General features: G+C 40.4%; 1 protein-coding gene across 3 annotated transcripts; it reads left to right on the top strand.

Annotated features, from left to right (window-relative positions):
- Positions 1-1,681: 1,681 nt before the first annotated feature.
- On the top strand, positions 1,682-25,228 carry dennd3a (DENN/MADD domain containing 3a). Of its 3 annotated transcripts, none has more exons than XM_066674030.1 (25): positions 1,682-1,828; positions 5,073-5,255; positions 6,051-6,321; positions 6,704-6,819; positions 6,989-7,119; positions 7,208-7,319; positions 7,816-7,935; positions 8,028-8,246; positions 8,355-8,464; positions 9,528-9,683; positions 10,858-10,954; positions 11,334-11,437; positions 11,827-12,032; positions 12,288-12,812; positions 15,273-15,335; positions 16,307-16,566; positions 16,698-16,868; positions 17,665-17,794; positions 18,014-18,121; positions 19,672-19,802; positions 20,398-20,558; positions 22,406-22,545; positions 22,749-22,867; positions 23,174-23,311; positions 24,006-25,228. In XM_066674030.1, the coding sequence occupies exons 2-25, from the start codon at positions 5,172-5,174 to the stop codon at positions 24,204-24,206; spliced, it is 3,873 nt and encodes a 1,290-aa protein (XP_066530127.1). In that variant the 5' UTR covers positions 1,682-1,828; positions 5,073-5,171; the 3' UTR covers positions 24,207-25,228. The 3 variants fall into 3 exon arrangements, with proteins under 3 accessions (XP_066530127.1, XP_066530126.1, XP_066530128.1); XM_066674029.1 differs by lacking the exon at positions 1,682-1,828 and adding an exon at positions 2,042-2,227; XM_066674031.1 differs by lacking the exons at positions 1,682-1,828; positions 15,273-15,335 and adding an exon at positions 2,044-2,227 and having other exon boundaries at positions 24,006-25,227.
- The last annotated feature ends 176 nt before the right edge of the window (positions 25,229-25,404 follow it).

Here is a 25,404-nt window from a genome sequence, read left to right as displayed (position 1 = left end):
TCGATAACCTTCTCTGTAAACATTTAATTGGTCAGTCTATTAAACGTCAGTAGTCCTTGTTTACGTCAGGCAAAGCTCATGTACCTACGCTCATCTCGAGCAGCTATGCCGTAACGTAAATGTAAACAGAAAGAAACCTGCGCAGCTCACAATGTGATGTCAGTTCGTTTGAAAGCTACATTTAGCTTGTATTCATTCATTCATTATCTGTAACTGCTTATCCAATTCAGGGTCGCGGTGGGTACAGAGCCTACCTGGAATCATTGGGCGCAAGGCAGGAATACACCCTGGAGGGGGCGCCAGTCCTTCACAGGGCAACACAGACACACACACACACACACTCGCACACATTCAATCACACCTATGGACACTTTTGAGTCGCCAATCCACCTATCAACGTGTGTTTTTTGACTGTGGGAGGAAACCGGAGCACCCGGAGGAAACCCACGCCGACAAGGGGAGAACACACCAACTCCTCACAGACAATCACCCGGAGCGGGAATCGAACCCACAACCTCCAGGCCCCTGGAGCTGTGTGACTGCGCCACCTTGCCGCCCTGCTTGTATACATGATTACACTTAAATGATTACACCACATCTGAGGTTCTTAGAAATCCAACACTGGAGACTGTTTTCGAAAAACAGCTTGCAGTGACCTAAAATGCACTTTTCTTGTGGACAAGGTCAATACTCTGGATTATTAAAAATGTCTGGATACATGTAGATGGGTTTTAGAGGAACACTTAGCAAATTTCCACAAAGCTGAAAGACCAGAGAGCGCTTAACGAACAAGACTAATTATATTTTTCAGTCCATTTTTTTAATTTGGCACTTCTCCCTGCTCTGCTCAGTTTTGGAGACGTTTGCATTTTCTTTTTTTATTTGGACATTATTTTAGACTACATTTATTGATTTAGGAAGTAGCTTTTGATGAGCAAACGTCGGCAATACTGCCTACGCAGGGATGACAATGTTGTGGTTAAAATTGTTTTGCAAGGTCTGTTTCTTTTCCCCTCACTGATATGTTGCTCTGTGGATAAGGCTCAGACTGGAGTTAGCCAATGAGAACCACACCACTACTCACACTTACTCGTGATAAAGTCACATATATAGGAGACTGCAATTCGTGACATAGCCGCATATTTTCGACATTTTATGTGACAATATCACAATCATAAGTGTATGGGTAATTACCATAGAAACACTATACGACAGTAACACGAATAGAAAAGGCATAATGCGAATTACATATGATAGGGTGTTATTCCAACAAAGGCATAAAGTATTTTATTATAATATTTCTCCTAAGCAAAGCTTATTATTGGTGTCTTACTTTAGCTTTAACTTGAACAAGAACATTTCTTTCAATTAATTACTTTAGTTATTTTGACTAATTTTCAAAAGGTTAATACTGAAAAGGACATTTCTCTAGCCATTATTTGCTTCGATATTTTAGCAAATAATGAATTAGTAAGGTTATATTAACCATCTAGTATTAACAGATGGTAAAGGCGCCTTAATGAGGAAGAGTTGTGTTACTGTCGCATATCACGGGACACGGATATGACGGTTTTTATGGTAATTAGCCGTACATTTTAGCATCGTGATATTGTCGCATAAAATGTCGAAAATATGTCACGAAATGCAGTCTCCTATATATATGTCTATATCACGAGTAAGTGTGAGACCGAGTTTGCGATTTCAGGATGCGTGACCTCGGGTGTCTCGGTAGGTGACCTACAATAACAAAGAATTGCGATCTGGTGAAATGACCTAGGGTTCCTTTAAGCAAACATCCTCGCGGCAGGATCCACAAGATGGCGCTCAGGTAAACGTTGTAAATTTGTTGTAACATTGTACTGGACATATTCAAAATAAATTACCTTCACTGGTTAATGGTGTTTTCACTGTTTTAATGTTTTTGTAGGTGTAAGATAAGTCAAGAGTGTTTAAAAGCCGCTGCTTTTGAACAGAAGGGGCGTGTTTTTTTTCTGAGAGGTGGAGTAGGTTTTTGGCTCTAGGAGGGAAGGGGAGTGTCGAGAGATTTTTTGAATGTGTGTGTGTGTGAGAGAGAGAGAGAGAGAGAGAGAGAGAGAGAGACTGACTGACTGACTGATTGGTGGATGGACTGAAGAACACAAATCCACAAATGGACTTAAGTCTGAGGGGCTTTTTGAGCCGTGCTCATGTCAAAAACTGATGGAAATCCGGCGGCTATTTACCTCAGGTTTGTTCACGCTTCATGAGTCATTTGTGAGAAATGCGCTGCCATATGTTTCCTTGTGTACGCTTTTGTAAAAGTACAAATATCGTAGTTGTTAATGCGGTTGACGTGCCTAAATAACGAATTTCCAGTGTTTGTGGTAAGAGACATGGCAAAGCTAGATAGGATTCACTGATTTATTCATACACATCTGGCACGAGTTCTTGAAATTCTCGCTTTACCACTCTTTAGTCACTCAGTTTCACAAGCTTTCTTTCTCTTTGTTTTCTCTCACTGTCTCTCCCTCCCTCACTGTTTCTGTAGTTTGTCTCCCTTTCTTCCCTTTTCACTGTCATTTTCTTAAAGTTATTTCTCTCTCCCTTTCTCGCCTGTTTATATTTGTTTCATAATTTCTTCCCCTTTGTCTGTCGTTCTTTCCCCATTTTGTTTTTCTCCTTTTCATTAAGTCTGTCTGTCTCTCTCCCACACACTTAGTTTTTTTTTTATCTGTTTATTTTATACCATAAAGAGAAGAAGTCGTATAAACTTCAGTTCCTGTGCTGATTGTCAGTTACTGAAATATTAACTGCTTAGTTCTGGTTTTGGAAAACTTTGTGTTTAACGCTAGAGTGGGTTTAGACTACTGTAACTACCTCTGCTAATCATTAGGGCATAGTTTTTCAGACTGGGATTAAGCCTAGTCCTGGACTACACTGCTTTTGAAATTATAATTTCTCACTGAAAGGAGGATATAGTCCAAGATTAATCCCTGTCAGGGAAACGAGCCCGAAAATCTAAAACTTTAACTAAAAAGAGAAAATTGTTTTGGGATTTTTCTGTTTGTCCCACATTTCTTGTGTTGTGTTGTTTATATTTTTCATATTTTGACAAAATTTGAAAATTCCAGCTGTCTTTTACATTGTGTGAAATGTTCATAGTGAATGGTCCTATGGAAATGGTCCAAAAAGTGACTTCCAAAGATCTCCATCACTCCAGAGATTGGTTCTCCACTCTCCAGCCATAAGCCTGTAGTGTTTATGCCCCTCTAAACAACGCTTGGCATTGGGCACAATGGCCTTAGGCTCATGTGCAGCTGCTCTAGACCATCACATTACATTTTAAACTGTGCTATGTAGGTTATAAAAGTCGTGTGCTCAACTGAACACCCAAAATAAGTGGGCATTAAAGTAGTGGTGCTGATAAACCTTTGGACATATAGTAACAGAAGCTAAACTGTGTTTAAAACACACGGCAGAACAGTACACGCTTTCTCATGCTGGCCAATTTCATGCTCCTGTCCTATGGCTGCACAGTTGTTTTTTTTCAGTGGAATGAATAGTCTCTCTGTCTCACACATTACCTCAACTCTGTTCTTAGCCCAGTTACAAGAGCCTGGCCTTCAGGACTGTGTCACTGGTCTGTGGTGGTCTCTCGTGGTCCTGGTTGTCCTCTGATTAAATCAGAACCAGGCACGAAATCCTGTAGTTCTTTGTGATAGACGTGTGCCTCTCCCCGATCATTAGTCAATGCAGATATCTCCCTGATAGCAATAACACCAGTCACACGCAATGAGTGCAACCTGTCTGAAATGCTGTTAATGCAACGCAGTAAGCTGAAGGAGGACCCCAGCTGCACACATTTGTAATGTCTGCAAACAGATGCCCAAACAGTCAAGCACTGGGCTTGTGTGATAGGGGAGGAGAGTAAGGGGCCATCCTACCCACTTGGACAGCAGGGCTGGCAGACGCATCACTGGTAATTGAACCTGTGCTCTTCTGTCACTGATGATAGACAGATAACTCTTAATGGACATAGACATTGGGTTCGAAATTAGCAAAATGTTGAAGTAAGCTCGGTAAAATTATTACCTTCATTGATCTTCAGCAGGGTTCAATGTGGTTATAAACTAACTGGTTTTGTCATTTTTAGGTTACAGACCTCAAAGTGATAGCATCTTTCTTCGTAGTCACCTTATCTGTCTTCGGGAAGTTTCAGCACAAAGTGTTTGCATCGGTCAGTTCACTGTGGCCTCACTCTTTATACGTACAGTGTTGTGCAATATCCGAGAAACCATCTGAGAGAAATGTACACAGAGCCGTTTGTCCGCACAGTGATGTATTGTTGAAGGAAGAGAAATCCTGTCACCTAAACGCACTGCATGTTCTTAGTAGTCATATGTAAACTTTTTGGCTAAAACACCAACAGCCCTGTCCAGAAAGTTTTCCCGATCTTCCAGATTGTGTCTTCGTTTCCAGTTCCCCGTAACTGCCATTTCTTAATGATGTTTTGGTCAATGCAAACCGAGGTGGAAGCACTTCATTTTTTTATAGACTTTGTGGGTGCTTGCCTTGTAGGCATCAGCTTATTTGCAGGTTTACGGCCATCTGTTTAGAGCCTGAGGTCTGAGAAATCAGAATTTTTTACACATTGCTATTGTCGTCGCCTGTTTTACCAGCACTAATGAATTAATTGATAATCTGAGACTTTTAATATGAAACAGTGTCCAAGTTTTACACATGCTACAAATGGTGTTATAATTTTTGTAGCATAATCAAGTATTAAATTACTGAATTACCATTTTCATGGATTCCACACGTCAACAAAATATGTAATCTAATCAATGCAGGCCAAGCTTTGTCAAGCTCCTTCATGTTGGGATATTGTCTAATGCCTGTTTATCTCTGTTTTGCGGTTTGCCGCTTGACCTTTTTTAGATAATGTAACATCTGCAATGATCTTATCATCACACTGACCATGTAAATGTGTGGTTGTATGAGTGTTATTTCAATATTAATCTAGTACCGCTTCCCCTTTACGCAGCTCCAGTGACTGACCTTACCCCTTTTGTTCTGCATCATATTTTTAACAGGAGAGCAGGACGGTCATGCTGGCTGGTCCTGTCTGAAGACTAGCTCTGATCTTTGAAAGCGCTGTATGCGTAATCCAGTGGGAGCCGGTGCTGCTTCTGATGGCGGTCAATATCCCGTCAGGGCTGCTGGAGGCTTGTGTGGTTGTAGGAGCTTCTACGGATAGCCTCAGAGAGTTATACCAGGTATTGTAATGCGCATTGAATGAGGGCATATCAGTGTTAAGCCCTGTTTATAATTGGCATTCTGATTGCCATGCAGTCGATATACAGGGCATGAATGTCAACTAAAAGCATTTTGTTTATTCACATGTTCAGATTCAGTTAATCCTAGATGTGTGGTTATTAGTACAATTTCAGTCAATACATGAAATTATAATCATATATAATGGTACAATTTTCATTTTCCTGTCTTTCTTTACACAGACCACTGTTATTATTAAATCTGAAGATCAAATGAACTGGAAAACACTAAACAACATCACAATTAATATACAAACATGTACGCATACAGGCTTACGTATTAAACTTTATATTTTGTTGGCGTGATAAGTTGATGATTATGTTACTAACAGTGTAGGGGTCTGAGGCCTGAGGTTCAGGTCAGGCCTCGGGTCTCTGTTGGTGACTTCCCCATTTTTTTGGGGTTGCACTGATCCATGCACTACTTATGGGAGGGGTGCATCAGAAAGGGCATCTAGTATAAAGCCTGTTCCAAGTCGACCACACAAGTGACCCCTCAGAGAAGCAGGCGAATATTTTTATATCATTACATTGTAATATAGTTATATGTTACAATGTTAATGTTTTCAAATGCCAAAATAGTTAACATATCAGTAGCAGTGGCTACATTTATACATTTATATATTGCTTGATCTCGTGCTTAGTTATGTTGTATAAAATCTTAGATTCAGTAGAATGTATATTAACTAACAAAGAATAGCTTTATACTTTCCTTTTTTCCTCTTTGCTTCTCTGCAGGGTAAAAACAAAGAGCACATACTGTTGGAGGCTGAAGTGTTGCAGGTCCATGCCCCACCTTTTGTGACTAAGGAAAGTGAAAGTGATCTACATCACTCAGCGTTCAGCAGAGTCCCCAAAAGACGCTCGTTTTTGAAGAAAAAGAGAGAGAGACCTGTTGTGTCCTCCAGCAATGGGACAAAGGACACTGAACCTGTCATCAGCCAGACAGATGACCTTAGTGTACCCAAAGACATTGACCTTATCGCCCTCCCGCAGCTCTGTTTCCCAGGTACAACTCTCTCCATGATCTGGAGAACCTCATTAGAACTTTTTAAGAAAAAAGTGGTTTACAAATTAAAGTTGTTTAAAATGTACACACTGTGGCCGAACGTGTGGGCCAGAATATCAGGGTATTCTTAGGTAGTTTGTGTTTTCTTAGAATGCTTTAGACAAAATACAGGGACATTCTTTATGAGCATTTGATAGCATCCAACCAGGAGAGCATTAGTGAAGTCAGATACTGATGTTGAATAATTAGTTCTGGATCACATAAGCCACTCCAGAGAATGCAGGAATCCAGAGCCTGGTGTTGCTAGAATGACTGAAAAGAAATAAATGTACACTTTTCCAGAATATTTAATAGTGATTAGATTTCATTTCTTGTTCATTAGATGGGTTGAAAGTGGTCACTGAGAACCAAGAAGACTCATATCATTTTCTGGTTTTCACGGATGTCTTTGGAAACCAAACGCATGGAGTGGTGGCTCAGTATTACAGATCCTTGCAGGTGAGACTTTGCTCCATGGTTTTTAATGCATATTTAATTTTATAAAGCATATCTAATTGTATTCATTACTTGCATGTCATGGAATTTTTTTAAATTCAAAATGGAAAAGAAAATGTTTGCAGAAAAACTGGGATCATGAATTTATCCTAAATAAACCCTTGTGTTCTAGTTTTGCCAGGACAGTACTTCACATCAGAATGGCCAACGTTCGTCCAAGTCTCCGCGGCTGTACACAGCGTACGGGGTCTGCGTCATCTCTAAATACCCTTACTACAACGCTCTGAGAGACTGCCTGTCCTCGTGAGTATCTCAGCTTTCTGTAAAGACGAGTCTAAGCTTTTTGGTCGAATGGAGTATGTCTGAATCTTAATGGTGTCTGTGCCGGCAGTTTCGTGGTGAGGCTGAAGACCTGTCGAATGGTGGACTTTGAGGAACAGGTGAAGGAGTTTTCAGCCAAACTAGCGCTGGTGCCCATCCCTCCACCTGGTCAGCTACAAGTGGTGAGAAAAGATCCAATATAATGTTTAATACCATTTTCAGCACCTGATTGAGATGTTTGGTGGAGTTTGATACTTTAGCTCTTAAGCAGAGAGGCTAATGTTGCTAACAAACACACAAAGTCAGTAGTCATCCAAATCTTATCACAGGCCACTCAGACCAGGTATAGATCTTCATTAAGGTCAAACAGACCTGCTGATGTGGTTAACAGCACACTGTGTCTTGCTGTGAGATATAAAAGTCTCCCGGTGTAGCTAAATGGAGCAGTCAGCCATTTTAGACAACAGGCACTGTGTTAGCATTTGTCTGCACGCATGTCATGTTAATCCACAGTGTTCAAACTGAAGATACACAGTCATATAAAAGTTTGGATGCATTGTGTTTTGATTTTCTAAGTAAAAGAAAAACATATATTTATGTTTTTATTTTTCCGTTTCATTTCTGTCCAGACCTGCTGTTGTACTGTTATGAAGGCTTAAGGTTTTTTTGACTTTGTAGGCATTCAGTCTTAAACCCCTGGAGATTGTGCTGCCTCCTCGAGAAGACATGGATCGTCGTGCTGTGGACCTTGACCTCCATCTGCCTTTTCTGTGCTTTAGACCGGAGCAGATCTTACAGGTCTGTAGCCTGAGATAAAAAAAAAACACAAACACACATGCCTGCTGAAATGAGTTTTTGAGGAGATTGTTGAGTCCTCTCTGTGCTTGCAGGTGATCTGCAGCATCCTGACGGAGCAGAGGGTGGTGTTTTTCTCCTCTGACTGGGCCAGTCTCACTCTGGTGGCAGAGAGCTTCATGTTCTTCATCCACCCTCTGCGCTGGCAACACCCCTTCGTTCCCGTCCTCTCGCGGCAAATGCTGGATTTCCTTATGGCTCCCACGGCGTATCTGATGGGCTGCCATATCCACCACTTTGAGGACGTGGCTTCAGTAAGGGGACAGATTAGAATTGGGATTAGGTTTTTAAATTATACTTAAATGTCTTAAAAATATACAAACTAGTCCCTTGTGGATGTGTTTCTTTTTTCCCATGATCAGGAAACAGAGGATCTGATTCTGATTGGCATTGATGATGGAACTGTCTCATCTACGTGTACTGTGGACCTCCCGGAAATGCCACTGATTTCCACTGAATGTTTTAAAAGACGGTAAGAACCTCTCAACTCAACAGCTATTGTGTAGGTTACAAATTGTAGTAGGCCACAGGTTTTGTAACGCATTCATATTACGTATTGTTGATTTTCTGCACATCTTAATGCACAATGACTTTTTGTATTATGTGTACAAAAAAGATTTTGAAGTGTTTTTGTGTAATGTATAAATGAAATTCAAACATTTAAACAATTATTTAAATTGGAAGGGCGGCACGATGGTGCAGCAGGTAGTGTCGCAGTCACACAGCTCCAGGGAGCTGGAGGTTGTGGGGTCAAGTCCCGCTCCGGGTGACTGTCTGTGAGGAGTGTGGTGTATTCTCCCTGTGTCTGCGTGGGTTTCCTCCGGGTGACTGTCTGTGACCAGTGTGGTGTTTTCTCCCTGTGTCTGTGTGGGTTTCCTCCGGGTCACTGTCTGTGACCAGTGTGGTGTTTTCTCCCTGTGTCTGTGTGGGTTTCCTCCGGGTGACTGTCTGTGAGGAGTGTGGTGTGTTCTCCCTCTGTCTGCGTGGGTTTCCTCCGGGTGCTCCGGTTTCCAAAAACACATGTTGGTAGGTGGATTGGTGGCTAGGAAGATCGTCCATAGATGTGTGTGTGTGTGCCTAGCCACTGCATTGATGTGCCGGGCCCAAAGCTTGATTAAATAGGGAGGGTTGCACCAGGAAGAGCATATGGTGTAAAAACTGTGCCAGATGGATGGTGCAGATCACGGTTGATCCGCTGTGATGACCCCTGATGGGAGCTGAAAGAATAAGGAGTCATATCTGTCTCCATTTGTAAATTGTCAAAACCAAAACTCACATGTACTTTTGGATACAATATTATCCTCAAAAACCTTTAAAATATCCCATAAAACTTGTACAACTTTATTTTTAACATTAAATTAAAAAGAAATGTATTCTGAAAGTGAAAAAAGTGACATAATTTTGTTAAATTTGGTAAGTAGTTGTGTGTTGACATCAGCATAGTATTTAACACATTCCTGTAGAGAAAGTCAAGTGAAGCCCTTATTAAACCAAGTGAAGTCACAAACAAAAATGTGTATTGTATTGTTGAGCAGGGTTGAGGGGCTGCACTTACACTATGATCTGGAGCTGTGTCGGCGCGGCAGCACCACAGATATGAACGAGCTGCGAGGACATAGGAGACAATGGCAGAGAAAACTCAACTCCGAAATACTCAGCATCACTCTCGAGCTCATCGTCAACATCTTCAGGTCTGTCTCAGAGCTTTAATTTCCCTCATTCCTCCTCCATAGTGCCATGATTATATTCTGTTCAGTGTTGACAGTATTGATTTGTGTAAGGATTGATTTTAGGGTCAAATTGGACACATTCTGCTGACTTTAGGTTTGTGTGTGTGTGGGGCGGGTCACAATTTGCCATTCCTGATGCATATTAAAGGTGTTAAAAAGGCATTGTATTATAGTTTATTGTTTATTTATTTGGTAGAATATTTTAAAATAACCAAAACAAAGAAGTTTTTACGTTTTTTTAGTTAAGGATGGAGCCATAAGCTGTATACATTTCCCTTCACCATATATTTTCATGTGTTAAAGGAATTGCCACTGAGAGTCTTCAACAATGACAGTGGTCACGGGTTAGACCAAACCTCAAGCATCTGAAAGAATGTTGACCGTCAAATGATCCCATTTTAACTCTTGAGAATGAATGTATGTGTGAGAAAGTAAAAAAGCAGCCCAAGTTATTGCTTCACAAACATTGTTTTGCATCCAGAGTAGAATAACAATCCTGTGGTATTTTTTTTGTGGGAAAGAACTTAATTTCTTAAGGCTGCTCGTTTTACTTGCATGTTTATTCATGCAGATTCTGTGATAAATGCAGCCTTAAATCAAAGTGTGATGGGGGTGTGGATTTGTTATTGAGTTACTTCTGGGCTCCACCTACACTTGCAGAGTGGAATTCATTTTTACAGCAATCTCCTGAATTCAAGGGGATGTGGGTGAGGGGTGGTTTCCTTCCCTGTTTCAAAAGTTACATAGTGCAGTTTCTTCAATGCTTATAGTGTGTGTATGTATATATATATATATATATATATATATATATATATATATATATATATATATTAATGCTGTATAGAGCCCTTAGCTCTATTCTCCCTATTACAGCTCAGAGAAGCATCACAATTGTTTTGAAGCTGTAATTTTGCAGTAAAATACTACCTAGTGTTCCTTAAAAAAATCCCTAAATAATGTTTCTCAAGTTGTGGAGGATGTTGTGAGTCACAATATTCTTAATAATAAACGCTTATCAGTAAATACATGAGATACAGTCTTTGAATAAGATGCAGATTTCCTACTCCACCACCAAACCTCTGTATCCTGCAGATAGTCTGACAAAATCTGGTTGTGTATTTCCTGCTTTCATTAGAGATGTCCATGACCACTTGAACTATGAGCACCGGGTTTTTAACAGTGAAGAGTTCCTCAGGTCCCAAGACCCAGCAGATCAGCCTTTTTACAAGAAGGTAAAGAAATCACAAACTCCTTTAGAAAAACACATTCTAATCAAATTTAAAAAGTAATAATATTAGAGCTGACTTTTATATTTATTTATTTTTATTTTTATTAATTTACTTGAGGGTTTTTTTTTTTTTTTTTATTGATCTTACTTTAGTATTTACTTTAATGTGCAATTATATTTCGTAGTACAACATACAACCCAGTGTGTCTTCTGCATTTAACCCATCTGTGGCATTGAACACACCCACACACACGCCATTGTCTCTAACCATTAGGCCATTAATCTATCTTTTAATTAATTTATATATCTTCTGATCATGGGTCTGGAGGAACGCACCCTGAAAAAGGGTAAAACTATAAATGTATGTGTCTTTATGTATACAGGTTTTAGAAACACACATATTTCATTCCTTCCTGAGGGAACGTTTGAACAGAAAGATGGATGCCTTCGCACACATGGAGATAAATACTCGCACAGAAGCGTACAGGTATACTGAATAACAACTCTCCAAATCTCTTCTAAATCTCTTAAACCCTCTCCTAATATTTTCTTCTGCATTGTGCTCTGCATTCTTCTCAAAACCTCATATCTATATAAGTTAATAGTTAATAAAATATGTCAAATGTATCCAGAAACCCATCTTCAATGTAAGAATAAATGCAAGGAACACTTTTAAAATGAGGTAATTGACAACCTGAAAATGAGATAAAAGACAACCTGGTCGACCCACATTCAGTGTTACAATATTAAAATTCCTTTTATTGTATATATATATATATCACCTATAACTAAAGCTGTGTGTGACTTTATTACTAATCAGGTGTTTTAACCCTTTTAAACATGTCCGTCAGTACGCTCCTTCTCTCTGTTCCTCAGATTCAGGGCCATGTCCGAATCTCCCCGGAGACCCACCATGCAGGAGATGGCTCGAAAGTACACAGGTCCAGAGAACCGACTCAGTAAGAGACTGGGCATGAGTCTTCCCAACCTGGTGGAGGACCGTTCTCTCACTGGATCTGTCAGGCAGCTCTCTTTAATGAAGGGCACCCCTCAGAGGGACAGAGGAGTCACAAACCGGCCAGGTCTGGATCTGTCACCTGCTACTGCAACTGTAGATTTCTATGCCTTCTAAGTACAACAGGCAAATACAGGCGTAAACATGTGTGTTGGCATGATTTAGAATTATTTTAGATATATAATGGATACAAACTTGTGACTGGGTTGAAAACAGTAGTGAACTGTGGACGTGTGGCTGAACCCCAAATGGCTAGTTTTTAGCTATTCGTTTTAGCTTTTGTGTTCTGTACTTAACCTTCTACATTACTCTTTCTTTACAGATTTGAAGCTTCCAACAAAACCAATCAAAACATTCAAACTGCCTGAATTTCCTCCTCCTCTGGCCTTTCACTACGTTCAGAACTATTACTGTGATCTTATTAATCAGCTGAATAGGGTCATCACTGCCACATCTCCAGAGGACTCCTCTCTGTTGGCTCGGTATTATTATCTTCGGGGTTTGGTCAATTCCGTGGCCGGGAAGCGTCTGGATGCTCTTTCCGACTTTCAGAACCTGTACCGGACGGATATGGATATCTTCCCGGTCGAGCTGGTGACGGCACTGGTGGATTCTTTGCAGGTCAGCGAGAGGTCAACAGCGGAGAAAAGACCCGAGCTGAAGCGGTTAATCAGCCGAGTGAAGAAGAGCAGTGAACAGAAGAGACTGGAGGACGGCGGCTCGGTGAAGAAGTTCGAGCTGCCGAGAAAACACATGCTCCTGGAGGACTTCGTGAGACGAGTCCAGGAATCTGGAATCGTGAAGGACCAGGGCACCATCACACGCCTCTTTGATGCTCTCACTGTGGGTGAGTACGTGAACATGACACATGAACTCCTGACCTGTGGGCCTTTCTCTTTCCATCCATGGATCCATAAGCAACTTAAATGACATCATGATACGTTTCTCAAATGACAATACATTTTATTCGTTTTTATAAAAATAAAATTCATCACTGTTACTAAATAACATTGTGGAAAATATGAACATGTCAGAGTATGAGAAGAAGTGGTTTAATCATTTATTTGTTTTGCCTTGTCGCCTTTTATTGTGACCCCCTGCTATTGCTTCAGTTTGAATTCTTCTGCCGTAAAAACACTCAAGCTCACTCTTAGCTCATTGCTCTCAAGTTGTAAACAGTGTCATGGTGTGATTACCATGCTGATATTTTATGGGTTATTTTAAACAGGATTAGCTCAGATTCAGGCAATTTTTTTTATGTTCTTCCTATATCCCCTCAAGCCTTTTCTGCTGATATCGGTTCAGCTTTTGATAATTGCTGTCTCTGCTGTATTCTGAATAAATCTGAGGTCCGTTTTAAAGTCCCCCTCAAGTCATCGACTGTTTGTTTGTGCTTATGGGTACAGAGTAGATTAACCACAAGTTATATACTGGCTACCCATGCAGACCTAACCCTCCCACTTGACCTGGGCTTAGGACTGGCACCAGCAGGGCACAAGCACAACCCCAATGGCAGGGTAGTGTACACAAGGAGAACACACCAGATTTTTACACACACAGTGACCCAAGGCAAGGTTCAAATTCAGGCCCCGTATGATTCCAGAGCTGTGATGTAACGACACCAACCATCACACCCCCACACGGCCTCTACTCTGGTCATAGTGTACACCCCTAAAAACTCATCTCTTTTATTCTGAAGACATATTTACAATTTAATTCTAAGAACAAAAAACTAAATCCCTTATTTATTAAGTTTGTTCATATCAATAAATATTCAGTTAGTCACTTACCCTTCTTACATTCTTCTGTGGCTTAAAGCCCCAACCCACAACCTGACCGGATTGGTTCCTTTGGTTTATGACGTAAGAAACTCTAGCTACATGAATTAGTCCATAATGAGATTGTCTTTGGGACACTGCAGGTTCAAAGCAGAAAATCTGAGGGTGCCTTTAAGAAAATCTTAAATCTGAGGGTGCCTTTTGTTAGGTTAGTGGTTCACCAAGTGTTAGATAAATACATACGTACATACTTATTGATACAGAAGGAATTTTAGGAGCCAAAACACAACCCAACGCAGTTCAAATTCACATAATAAGGATGATACAATACACAGGATATAAACTTAACTGCACTCTCCATAGCCATGTATTACATTGTTTGTGCACTATAAATTAATTCAATATGTAAATATATGCGTACAAATGCTATAAATATATCGAAGCTATAGATGCGATGACAAATAAACTTTGCAGTCATAACTAGGTGCTAATAGGTGCTAATTTACTTAAAAGCAAAGCACAAATCTGTTTCTTGTTTTCCCTTGAGTTGCACTCTTTTCTTGCGTCTGGCTTCCCTCTTTACCTCTGCTGCCTCCCAATCAAGAAACAAATCTCTCACCTACAAGAACACTGATCCCGATCCTGCAGCTCTGCTTCTCTGTAAATATAAGCCTCATGGAGCAAGGGTACTCCAGTCTAGTGCTGTAGGGAAGGTGTCCAGCACGGTTTGGTGCTTTCCCTGCACAAACAACCCAGCCTCATCTTTGTTTATATGTTAATTTCTAAAATAGCAAGAGGTGGCATTTGATCCGTGTTGTTTTTAAATGTTTTAAGTGATGACATGTACATTTTAATTCCTCCGGGTACTCCGGTTTTTCTCCCACACTCCAAAAACACGTTGGTAGGTGGATTGGCGACTGAGAAGTGTCCATAGGTGTGAATGCGTGTGTGTGTGTCACCCTGGGAAAGACTGGTGCCCCCTCCAGTGTGTGTGTTCCCGCCTTGCGCCCAGTGATTCTGGGTAGGCTCCGGACCCACCGCGACCCTGAACTGGATAAGGGCTACAGACAAGATTCATGCTTCAAGCCTGAAATGCTACAAAATTTCCCCAGATCATATTACTTTCCTTTAGCATAGTTCTAGAGTTCACTTATGCCTTAAATGTCAGTTTGTAGTGTATTTCTGTAAAAAAAAATGTTTTCACATTACGTTTAGTAAAATTTCATTGCTGTGGTGATTATATTACACTACGGCTGTATCTCAAATGGCTTCCTAAATCCTACATAGTGCACTATAGAGGCCTTACACCAATGATATGTAGTACACCCATAAACAGATAATAAAATATCTTTACAAGAGCCATTTGGGGTTCAGCCACACGTCCACAGTTCACTACTGGACATGTAGTGCACCGATGAAGTAAAGAAGCCAGTATTTCATAACTCGCACAGTGCACTGAACAGGGAGTAGGGAGCCATGGGAGATCCCCTGCTGTGACACAGACTGATTAGAGCCATGTGGTTTGCCAGGTATGGAGACTGCGAAGAAGCTCTCGGCCCAGTCTGTTTTTTACCTTGAATCCGCTCCAGATGGTAAGCTTTACCTGAGCTCCTTCAGTTCACAAGCACACTCCTAAAGGGTCTGCATCTGGAAACTTCATCTCTCCTTTATGACCGGATGTGATTCAAGCCCTTTTAACTTGAACTGTTTGCTTTAATCTTTAACCCTGCTTGCTGTTTAACTTCAAACCTGTGCCTCTCCATTATCTGCCCTTTACAAGCACCTGCTGGCATGCCGCGGGTTAATTATTTTCATTTTCCTTTTAAGGCTTCACTTACTCAACCAAGGGTTCCTGGAGAAAGAGCAGTAGAACTAGTTTGTGTTTGTGACGTATTTGTCTTGAGGCATGACACTGCATATCTTAGAAAATGAGAAGCATGCTTGGTTTCAGAGTGAGATGAGGCACCTGTTAGTATTAAGGTGTAATATTTTTTATGGAGAGCTGCTGTGGCTGAGAAACTAATTGCATGTATTGTAGTCGTATTGTAGAGTTGTATTTCTATATTCATTGCTTTAAACTTTGCTTAATATAACATTTATTTATTTATTTTTATTGTGCTATATATTTATTCCTGGTGTGTATTTCATTGCATTATATCATGTGAATGGTCCCCTGATCATTTATATTTATCACTACACTCTTTCATAGTAAAAAGAAAAAGAAAGCAGTTTTACAATCTGACACTGTCTGATCTCAAGTCTAATAATTTTATTTTGTATTTTATATTTTCATTTTTGGCTTGGAATTTGGCTATTTACTTGAGTTCTGAGAAATGTGACTGAGAACTAATGAGTTGCATTTAAAAATTCACAGCTGATGTTACCATTTAATTTATCTCTGTGACTTTACCATTTGAAATAGATGTTTATTTTATGGTCTGAAATGACCAATAATGTAATTTTAGCTCCTGAATATATGACACTATTACAATAAGCACTGAAATCTGAGACAGAATAAACCCACCCATTTTGAGCAGCACTGACTGTGTGCCTCTTCCCGCAGGTCAGCAGAAGCAGGTGGACCCTGAGATTTTCCGCTTCTTCTACACCATCTGGAAGGAAACCGAAGCTGAAGCTCAGGAGGTAGACTTGCCCACTTCTGTGCTGAATCACCTAGAGACCAATGAGTGTGTTTACAAGATCTCCTCATCTGTAAAAACCAGCCACGGTGTTGGCAAAATCGCCATGACCCAGCGCCGCCTCTTTCTGCTCACTGAGGGACATCCAGGTTATCTAGAGGTCACCAAGTTCAGGGACATTGAAGTAAGATCGTTTTTCACTGAGCTGTAACTGTACTCCGAATAATCCCTGACTCTGTTCTGGATTTTACAGCATTGTTTATTTAAAACTGTTGTAACCCAAAACCCTTGGCATTGTCTATTTCTTTTATTCAGGAAGTGAAGATATCCTCCGCTCCTTTCCTTCTCCTGAGAATCCCTTCTCTGAAAATCAAGACGAGCCGAAGAAGAGAGACGTTTGAGGCTAATCTGAAATCTGAGTGTGAGCTTTGGCACCTGATGATCAAGGAGATGTGGGCAGGGAGGAAGATGTCAGATGAGCACAAGGTGTGTTTGATGTTGATATAAATATTTTTTTAAGCAGCAAGGAGCCAGGGACTGTGGCCAGGTCTGTTTCGGTGTCTGTGTGTGTGTGTGTGTGTGTATACATACAATATATACACAAATGTTCATTGTTCTGTAAATCTGTGTAATTGCATTATTATGCTACATTATAATTTTTATAACAGTGGCATAAAACTTAAAATCATCTTAAAATGACGATAACACACTATATACCACTGTTATTTCTGGGACAATATATCAGTCACAAAAATGGCTGTTGTGAGAGACCTAGACTCTAGCCTTCAGAGGAGAATGTTTATTTGATCAGTGAAGTAAGGTACTGATGTTGTGATTAGTCCTGGATAACAAACGACACATCAACTCATCCCTAAGCACTGAATAACGCTTGATTACTCCAGAGAAGGCAGTTCTACAGCTATACAACACAGTGTTGGAGAGCTTAATGTTCCTCTACCCCATGCTTAGCATTGGTTATGGAGGTGTTTAGGCTCATGTGCAGTTCCAGAGCATGTGACTACATTTCATGTTTTCTGTGGAGATTATAATGGCTTGGACTTATGGAAATATTTACCCACCCTATTCATCCGTTTCCTCTGGAAAAAACCCAGAACAATGTGTCTTTGAAAGTATTTGCCTTGAGATCTAGGCGTGTTGTCTTCAGTTCTCGTCTCCGGAGACTGAAGCGAACTAAGAACAGCTGCAGATGTTGGAATGTATTCATATGATTTGAGTGGTGTAATCTTTAAAGAATCTGACTCCAGCATCTTTCCCTCTGCAGGACCCTCAGTACGTCCAGCAGTCTCTGACCAATGCTCTGTTGATGGACGCTGTGGTCGGCTGTCTTCAGTCTCCAAAATCTATTTACTCTGCGTCTAAACTGGCATACTTCGACAAGATGAAAAATGAAGGTTTGTGGAAAACTATGTAGACAGAGCCTTTTATGCCTCCTGGTACATTCATGGGTATCTGAGCATGCAGTTTGACAGAGGGCACACAAATTTGCATGTGTTTGCATGAGAAATTAAATACAGAGCTTTTCATAGAAATAAAAGAGACAAACAATTGATAAACCTGTAAACGATATGTAATGTAACTTTTCTTAATTCCTATGAAACGGAAATGTTCAGTGCCGTTGATGGTCCCCAAAACTACATCAGAGACCCTGAAGCATAAGATCAACCCCTGTCTGAACCTGCCCTCTCCTCAGGCTGTGGACATCCTGCTCTATACTCCAGGTGAGACATCTACTCTGTGGTTTTTTTACTTCAAAAAAACAAGGCAAACCGAGACTCTGAAAAGCTTCATACTTTAAAAGAGAAGAGTAGTTAGAGTATCTGAGGCCTTGCAAAGTAAGAGTTTAAACATAAAGCAAGCGTGAACCAGCATGTGAGCAATAACCTGTTTGAAATGCATAAGCAGGAATTCCAAGCATGTGAATCACTGCTTAATAATTATGGAAGTGCATTAGTTAAATTCAATAAACAGCTGCAGCTGAGTGGAGTGCCTTCACTGAAGGTATGAGGACCAGGAAAGACTTGTTTGGACTGATAATGTGAGGTGAGCAATCTGGTTTTCTCCCTAATTAATGTGGCTCCCTGCCCTAGATACTTTCAAAACTGATACAGTTATCTGTGAAATAGCCAGAGGCAGTTTTGAAAATAAAAATTGTTTCGGTTGTTCAAATGGGGAAATGGATCCTCCCAGACATCCACTTCATTTTATGCAGGTTCTAGTGTCTTCTTTACTTTCTCCCTCTGGGGACGTGTCTTTAGATTTCATACATTTTTATAGAGTCCAGATTTGGCTTCAATTTCATAGTTCGGTTCCAGTTTCTCAAAGGGGTGGAGTTTAACTGATAGCTTTTAGAGTCAGAGTCTGGAATCTTCTCCAAACGTCCCTCTTCCATCATGTATGGTCATTTTTTAAGGTTTCAGATGAGCACACGCTTGCAAACAGTTCTACTCTAAAAGTGCAGGACAGTCCTGAAGCCAGTCTTGAAACAGAAAACCCTGCACTTACTCCATTACAGAGCAGAATCTGATAAGTGTTTGTTTTCAGTCTGGAATCTTCCAGGCCCAGTTTGGACAGATATATTTTTTTCACATTCTACCCCTTACTCTTCAGTATATTTAAAAATTCTATACACAAAGCCACCAAACATTAAAATGACCTCTTCGTGTCTATACTCACTGTCCATTATGTCAGCTTTAGTGACCATTACAGGCACAGTTTGTAGCTCTGCAATTACAGACTGTTGCTCTGCATATTTTGTTAGTTATTCTCAGTGACAATGAGGTGGTGGTGTTGTGTGTGTGTGTGTGTTGCGCTAATTGTGTCTTACAATTGTCTCTCAGAATAAACGTAGCTAACATTCACTATATTTGGTTTGTCCTTTGTACCTTTGCCTTTATTAAATGTATGAAATGCCATTGCTTTCTGGAGACTTTCAGAAAATGCTTTCAGTTTTTCAAAGACGTCTGCTGGGATATTATTGAATAACAATCCATGATCAGCGAGAAGTGAAAGTGGTGTGCTTATCTTTAGACTCCTTTGGACTTATCTCTGTTGATAACTCAGTCACTCGCGCAGAGTAATTTAAACAGGGTGGGTTCGAAGTCCACCGCGCAAAAAGAGGTCAGTCATTCATTCTCCTGGCACGCGTCCAACATCTCCCCCAACTTCCAGTTGAGCTCTCAGATGGAAACTACAGCGGGAGAATGTTTCATAAGCGTGTTGTTTTTTCCTGCTCTTTTTGAGCTCTAACGGTTTCTCCGGCTTATTTCAGGGCAGCTGGGCGCAGATGGCAGCGGGTACCCGAAGCTGTGGTGTGCGCTGAGGGGTGGGAAGGTGATGGTGTTCGACGCTGCCAGCTGGTCCATGCAACCGAACGGTGTTCAAGTGGGGAGCTCTCGCCTCGTAAGGGAATTCTTCACATTCATGCTCCTACAGGAAGTGGAAGAATTAAAAAGTAAAATGTTATGGGCCATTCAGAAAACTAGATGAGGAAATACATCTGAATATGAAAGTGCTCACCATTGACTAATGTTATTGGTGGGATGAATATGGTAAATGGTTTAAATACTGGCTTCCTCCATTAACCATTTCCATATATTATCATAGTCCTAATATATTAATGTCCTAATGTATCTATTGTAAGCTATTAAAGTACTATTTAATAAAGTTCAGTTTGTGGCCAAAATCTAATTCTTAACCTATAGGTAAATGAAAATAATATAAAATGTTTGTGTAACAACATATACTACAAAAATTCTCACTTGAGTTATCAGTGAATTTGTCAACATTCCTGATGAAAGCTAATGCACATCATTTCCTAAATAATCCTAATCAAACAGTTGAGTTCATAGATTTACACAGTTGGTAACTATATTTTGCAAGCTGTAACTTTTCCACTTGAGCTCTGTAGTCTGTAGGTTTGCTGCCTCCTGGTGGTTTTCTGTTCCCTTTCTCAGGTTCATGACATCACTGTCTGACATTGTTTTGTATTGTGTAGAACTGCATGCTAGGAGTGGACCATCAGCAGCTGTGGATTGGCTCTCAGGACTCCGTCATTTATATAATCAACCCACACAGCATGGCCTGCAATAAACAGCTGACTGAGCACCGTGCTGAGGTCACAGGCCTCGCCCTGGACGACAGGCCTGACAAGTTCAGGTAAGTCACTCTTGGCCTACTTATCACTCCACATCCATAAAGCACTTCCAGGCAAGTGACTAATGCTCATTTATTTTTAGGTTCATCTAAGACAACTCGTGCAGAATCACGTGGCATGTTATAAGAAACAAGAAAATTGAAACCAGTCTACAAAAAGAAGTAGTAATAAGGGTTTCATCTGAGCTTTTCTCTCTACATGTGATTCAAGGACCAGGCAGTTAACTCTAATATAATAATCATCTAAATTCTCCATAACCCAATCGTAATGGAGATATGATGTCTCAAACTGCCCCAAAAGAACTGACATTGAGACTTTAGAGCTGCTTTTTTCAAAGCGAGTTATAAAAAAAAAAAAAACCTATGCAAATAAATTGATGTTTCGATATTGTAATCTTTTGAATTTTGAAATACGATTACACTTATAACGGGCTGAAAATCTTTGTATTAACGGTTTAATAATTAATTTGTAACCACCTTAAAACTCATTAATAATCAGTTGTGACACAGATAGAAAAGGCATAGTGAACACACATCCATCTACACCGTTAAAGTTCAGATCTTGCTGGATACTTCCTTCTCCATCAGTCAACGTTAAACCTATCAAATTCATCACATATTTCTTAATATGATTAACCATTTAACCACCAAGTTTAATGAATTTACCACTAACAGAATGTCTTTTTTATACATGAATATAATGATGTGGTGTACCTTAACATATGAAATGATTCTGAAATCTTTCATTCATTCATTATCTGTAAGCACTTATCCAGTTCAAGGTCACGGTGGGTACAGAGCCTACCTGGAATCATTGGGTGCAAGGCGGGAATACACCCTGGAGGAGGCGCCAGTCCTTCACAGGGCAACACACACACTCACACCTACGGACACTTTTGAGTTGCCAATCCACCTACCAACGCGTTTTTGAACTGTGGGAGGAAACCGGAGCACCCGGAGGAAACCCATGCAAACACAGGGAGAACACACCACACTCCTCACAGACAGTCATCCGGAGGAAACCCACGCAGACACGGAGAACACACCACACTCCTCACAGACAGTCACCCGGAGCAAACCCACGCAGACACAGGGAGAACACACCACACTCCTCACAGTCACCCGGAGGAAACCCACACAGACACGGGGAGAACACACAACACTCCTCACAGACAGTCACCCGGAGTGGGAATCAAACCCACAACTGAAAAATAGATTCAAATGTAAAATATCACATAGTCATCCACAAAATAATTTGATAGTGTAAATTCTAATAGAAATAAGGCATATAAACTGAGGAAATGAATGAAATAGGACACCATCTGCAGTGTTGCTGAATGTGTGGGTTAAAACTACAAACACACCTCAGTCAGGTGACAATGTGTTACAGATTGGTCGTGAGTAAGCTCAGGCTCTGAATTGTTTGTCCCAGCAGTTCTTAACGGTTGTGGTTGCTGTTTTTAAACATGTAGGCCTGCATATTTTTCTTGACAGGACGAGAACCAGGGCACAAGCAACGCCATGAATGCCGTTGCTGTGGTTTATTTTGGACATCAGGGGGGAAATGATTCACAACATTCATAATTTGGTTCAATACAGTACCAAGGCACCTTGACGTTTTTAAATTAGGTGTGTCTGTAGTTGTGCCAAATAAAGCAGCCACCTCAAGCTGAGGTTAAAATCATGGCAGACTTGGTTGATGAGGAGGAATAAGCCCTGTTTGTTCAGTTTGTCCCTCGTGAGCTAAGAGCTGAACAGAAAACCACTGTGGGTTGATTGGGTCCCCAAGGACTAGGCTGGAAAGCTCAGCTGTAAATTAATCAGTACCTGTTCTTATGTCCCTGTTTCAGTCAGTTGATGGCGTATTCCTGCAGCGCTGAGGGGACGGTGATAGCGTGGGACGTGCCCACGCTGCAGGTCAAACACCAGTTCAGACTCTGCTGTGAAAAACTGCAGTCTATCCAGGTCCACAACAGGAGATTATGGTGCTGTAAGTTACATTGTTAAATATATTTTATAAAGAAGCAAATGTGTGTGGCTTATTTTGTAAAAAAGAGAAAATAAGTAATAATAATAACACATCCTTTTCAGAGAATGTCTACACATTATTGCACATTTAGTAATGTTTACAAACATTACAGAGTAACTACTACATTTTCCGTAAGTCTCTCCTGCTTTACTGTTTGTGTGAAGGTGGACAGGACTGTGTGATGGAAGTGCGTCGGAATGGCACCCTGCAGCGTAAGATTGCCCTTCCCGATCACCTCCGGGGGTCTCCCAGCTTTTACAACAGCTTTGTGGTCTTTAATGAGGTGGGCAGCTGGAGCTTTTCCTGTTTACCATCATACAGTTCGACTCCTTTCAGTCCTGCTGCTCTGTGAACACTTGTTTATATCCTCTCAGCTGGACCAGGAGGTGTGCGTCATAATGCCACACAGCCAAAGAGTATTTAATGAGCTGAGAAGAGTTAATAAATGTGCTCTCTCTCTCTTTCTCTTTCTCTCTCTCCTATCATTTCAGGCATAGATATCACATTCTCTGATACTGATGAATAGAAATAGAATGTAAAATGTATTGATGTCTTTGTCAATGCCTCCTTCCTCTGGGCTGGTTTTCAGAGAGAGCAGCTCTGGACCGGCTGCATCAACGCAGGGGAGCTGTGTGTGTGGCACCTGAGCGACATGAAGAGACCCTTCCAGAGGATGCAGTTGTCGGACTGTGCCGGCGTCGTCTGTATGATCAAAGTAAAGAACAAGGTGAGAAATGCCGTGCTCGCTCACAAACAGGCTTCTCAGAACCCTCACAGGAGGAGTGGTCACACAGGTTTGACTGTGTTTTTGTTAAAGGTTGGGTGTTTGTTACGTGTATGTCTTCATTTCTTGAACTTTGCAAATCTCACTGCCTTTAACAATATAAATATTGAGGTGGAACCACAGTTTTGCGCTGTTTCTGCACTGTTTCTCACCTGCAGAAATGTTAACAAAGTGAGGCCAGATTCTTTAGAGAGGTGGGGATAGATGATGCTACAAAACCCATTTATGTTTCATGTAAAAAATGAATAGTTTTAAAATGTTATATATCTTTTAAAATTGTTTATATAATTTGAAAATAGTAAAAGAGGAGTAACTATGAGGAAATATATGCATTTCTCTGGGGTGTTGTCTGCCTTAAAAAATAATTGCATATATGTATTAGTCATAAATATGCTTTATTAATACATTTTATGTCAAAACCAAATCTTTAAAATATTGGAACACATCATCTCAGGCATCAGGGAAAAAAACTGGCCACTCTGAACAACTCTATTTGCATGTTAAATACATTTAAAGGGTATTTAAAAAATTAGTGTAATCCCATCTTAAAATAGCTTAGCTTCCGTTTAATTGATTTTGCATTTTGTCTAAGACTTGAACATGTTAAAAAGCTTTCCTCTCTTTCCCTTTCTCTCAGATCTGGGTGGGTTGCCATGGCCACGGTGGGGCTAAAACTCGAGGAAAGATCTATGTTATAGACACAGAGCGCCACCAGGTGGAGAAAGAGCTGGTGGCTCATTCGGACTCAGTACAGACTCTGTGTTCAGCTGAGGACCGGTACATACTCAGCGGAGCAGCTGGTCTGGACGGAAAAATAGCCATCTGGAAGGTCGAGTAGTTGAAAAGTGTGGACTTTTACCTGAAAACTGAAAAAAGTGCCTCATATAATGAAGGAATCTAAAAGTTATTTGTCTCATGATGCACTCATAATGCATATGGTGATATGAAGGACTTTTATTTTATATTTTACTGTTGTGGTTTGTATTTAAAGGAATGTTATTATACCAGACGACCATAACATTGTCAGTATTTACAAACAACACGCTGCTGTATATCTTGTCGATTTAGAGCCATGAACTTTATAATATTTTTATTTATGAAAACTAGTGGACTCTAGCTTATGTAATGTCATTTAATCTCTGCTAATTCTTATTCTCATAGAGATATGTTTGTGTTATTTTCTATCATTATTTTTCATAATGAGGAATTTTATTTCACTGTTTAGTTTACTTCAGTTTTTTACTGAAACATTGTTGCACAGTTATTCAACGCTGTTCACTCGTTACAGACTGAGGGGGATTGTTATTATTCTGAATTAACAACACATTTAAATATTCCTAGACTCATGTTATGTATATAACAATCAGCCAAAAATATTAAAATGATCTTATTTCTACGCTCATTGTCCATTTAAAAGCCCCACAGACAATATAGGTGCACTTTGCAGTTCTACAATTACAGATTATAGTACATGTGTTACTCTGCATACTTTATTACAGTCAGGACCCCCAAAGAACAAGTATGATTTGGGTGGTGGATCGTTCTCAGCGCTCTAATGACACTGATATAATGGTGATATGTTAGTGTGTGTGTGTCATGCTGGTGAATGGATCAGCCACAACAGTTGCTGCTAGAGTTTTAAAAAACCTGTCAGTGGTGGACTGAGAATTGTTCACAGCCCAAAATATTCAGCCAACAGTGCCTTATGACTAGAGGACGACCAACACAAACTGTGCAGCAACAGATGAGCTACTCTCTTGAGTGGGTACGGTGAACTTTATCAAAATGGGGCGAATCCTTATACATTCCTGTATTTTGTGTTTCCAACCTTAACTTGTGTACCGACAGTCCACTTGTCTCCTAATATTACCCACCCGTGAATCGATCATCTCCCTGTGGGTTTTAAATATACGGCTGATCACTCCATATATTACTTATGAGGATGCCATTCGCTTGTTATGCACACATTTGACCATCAGATGTCGCCACCACTCAAAACACCAAAACCCCTCCCATATTATGGAAGCAGTTTCTTT

This window comes from Hoplias malabaricus, chromosome 6 (genome assembly GCF_029633855.1).
Source record: "Hoplias malabaricus isolate fHopMal1 chromosome 6, fHopMal1.hap1, whole genome shotgun sequence".
NCBI classification, from domain to species: Eukaryota; Metazoa; Chordata; class Actinopteri; order Characiformes; family Erythrinidae; genus Hoplias; species Hoplias malabaricus.
The sequence above is the reverse complement of the archived record's forward strand: the minus strand, read 5'-3'. Positions and strand labels throughout refer to the sequence as shown.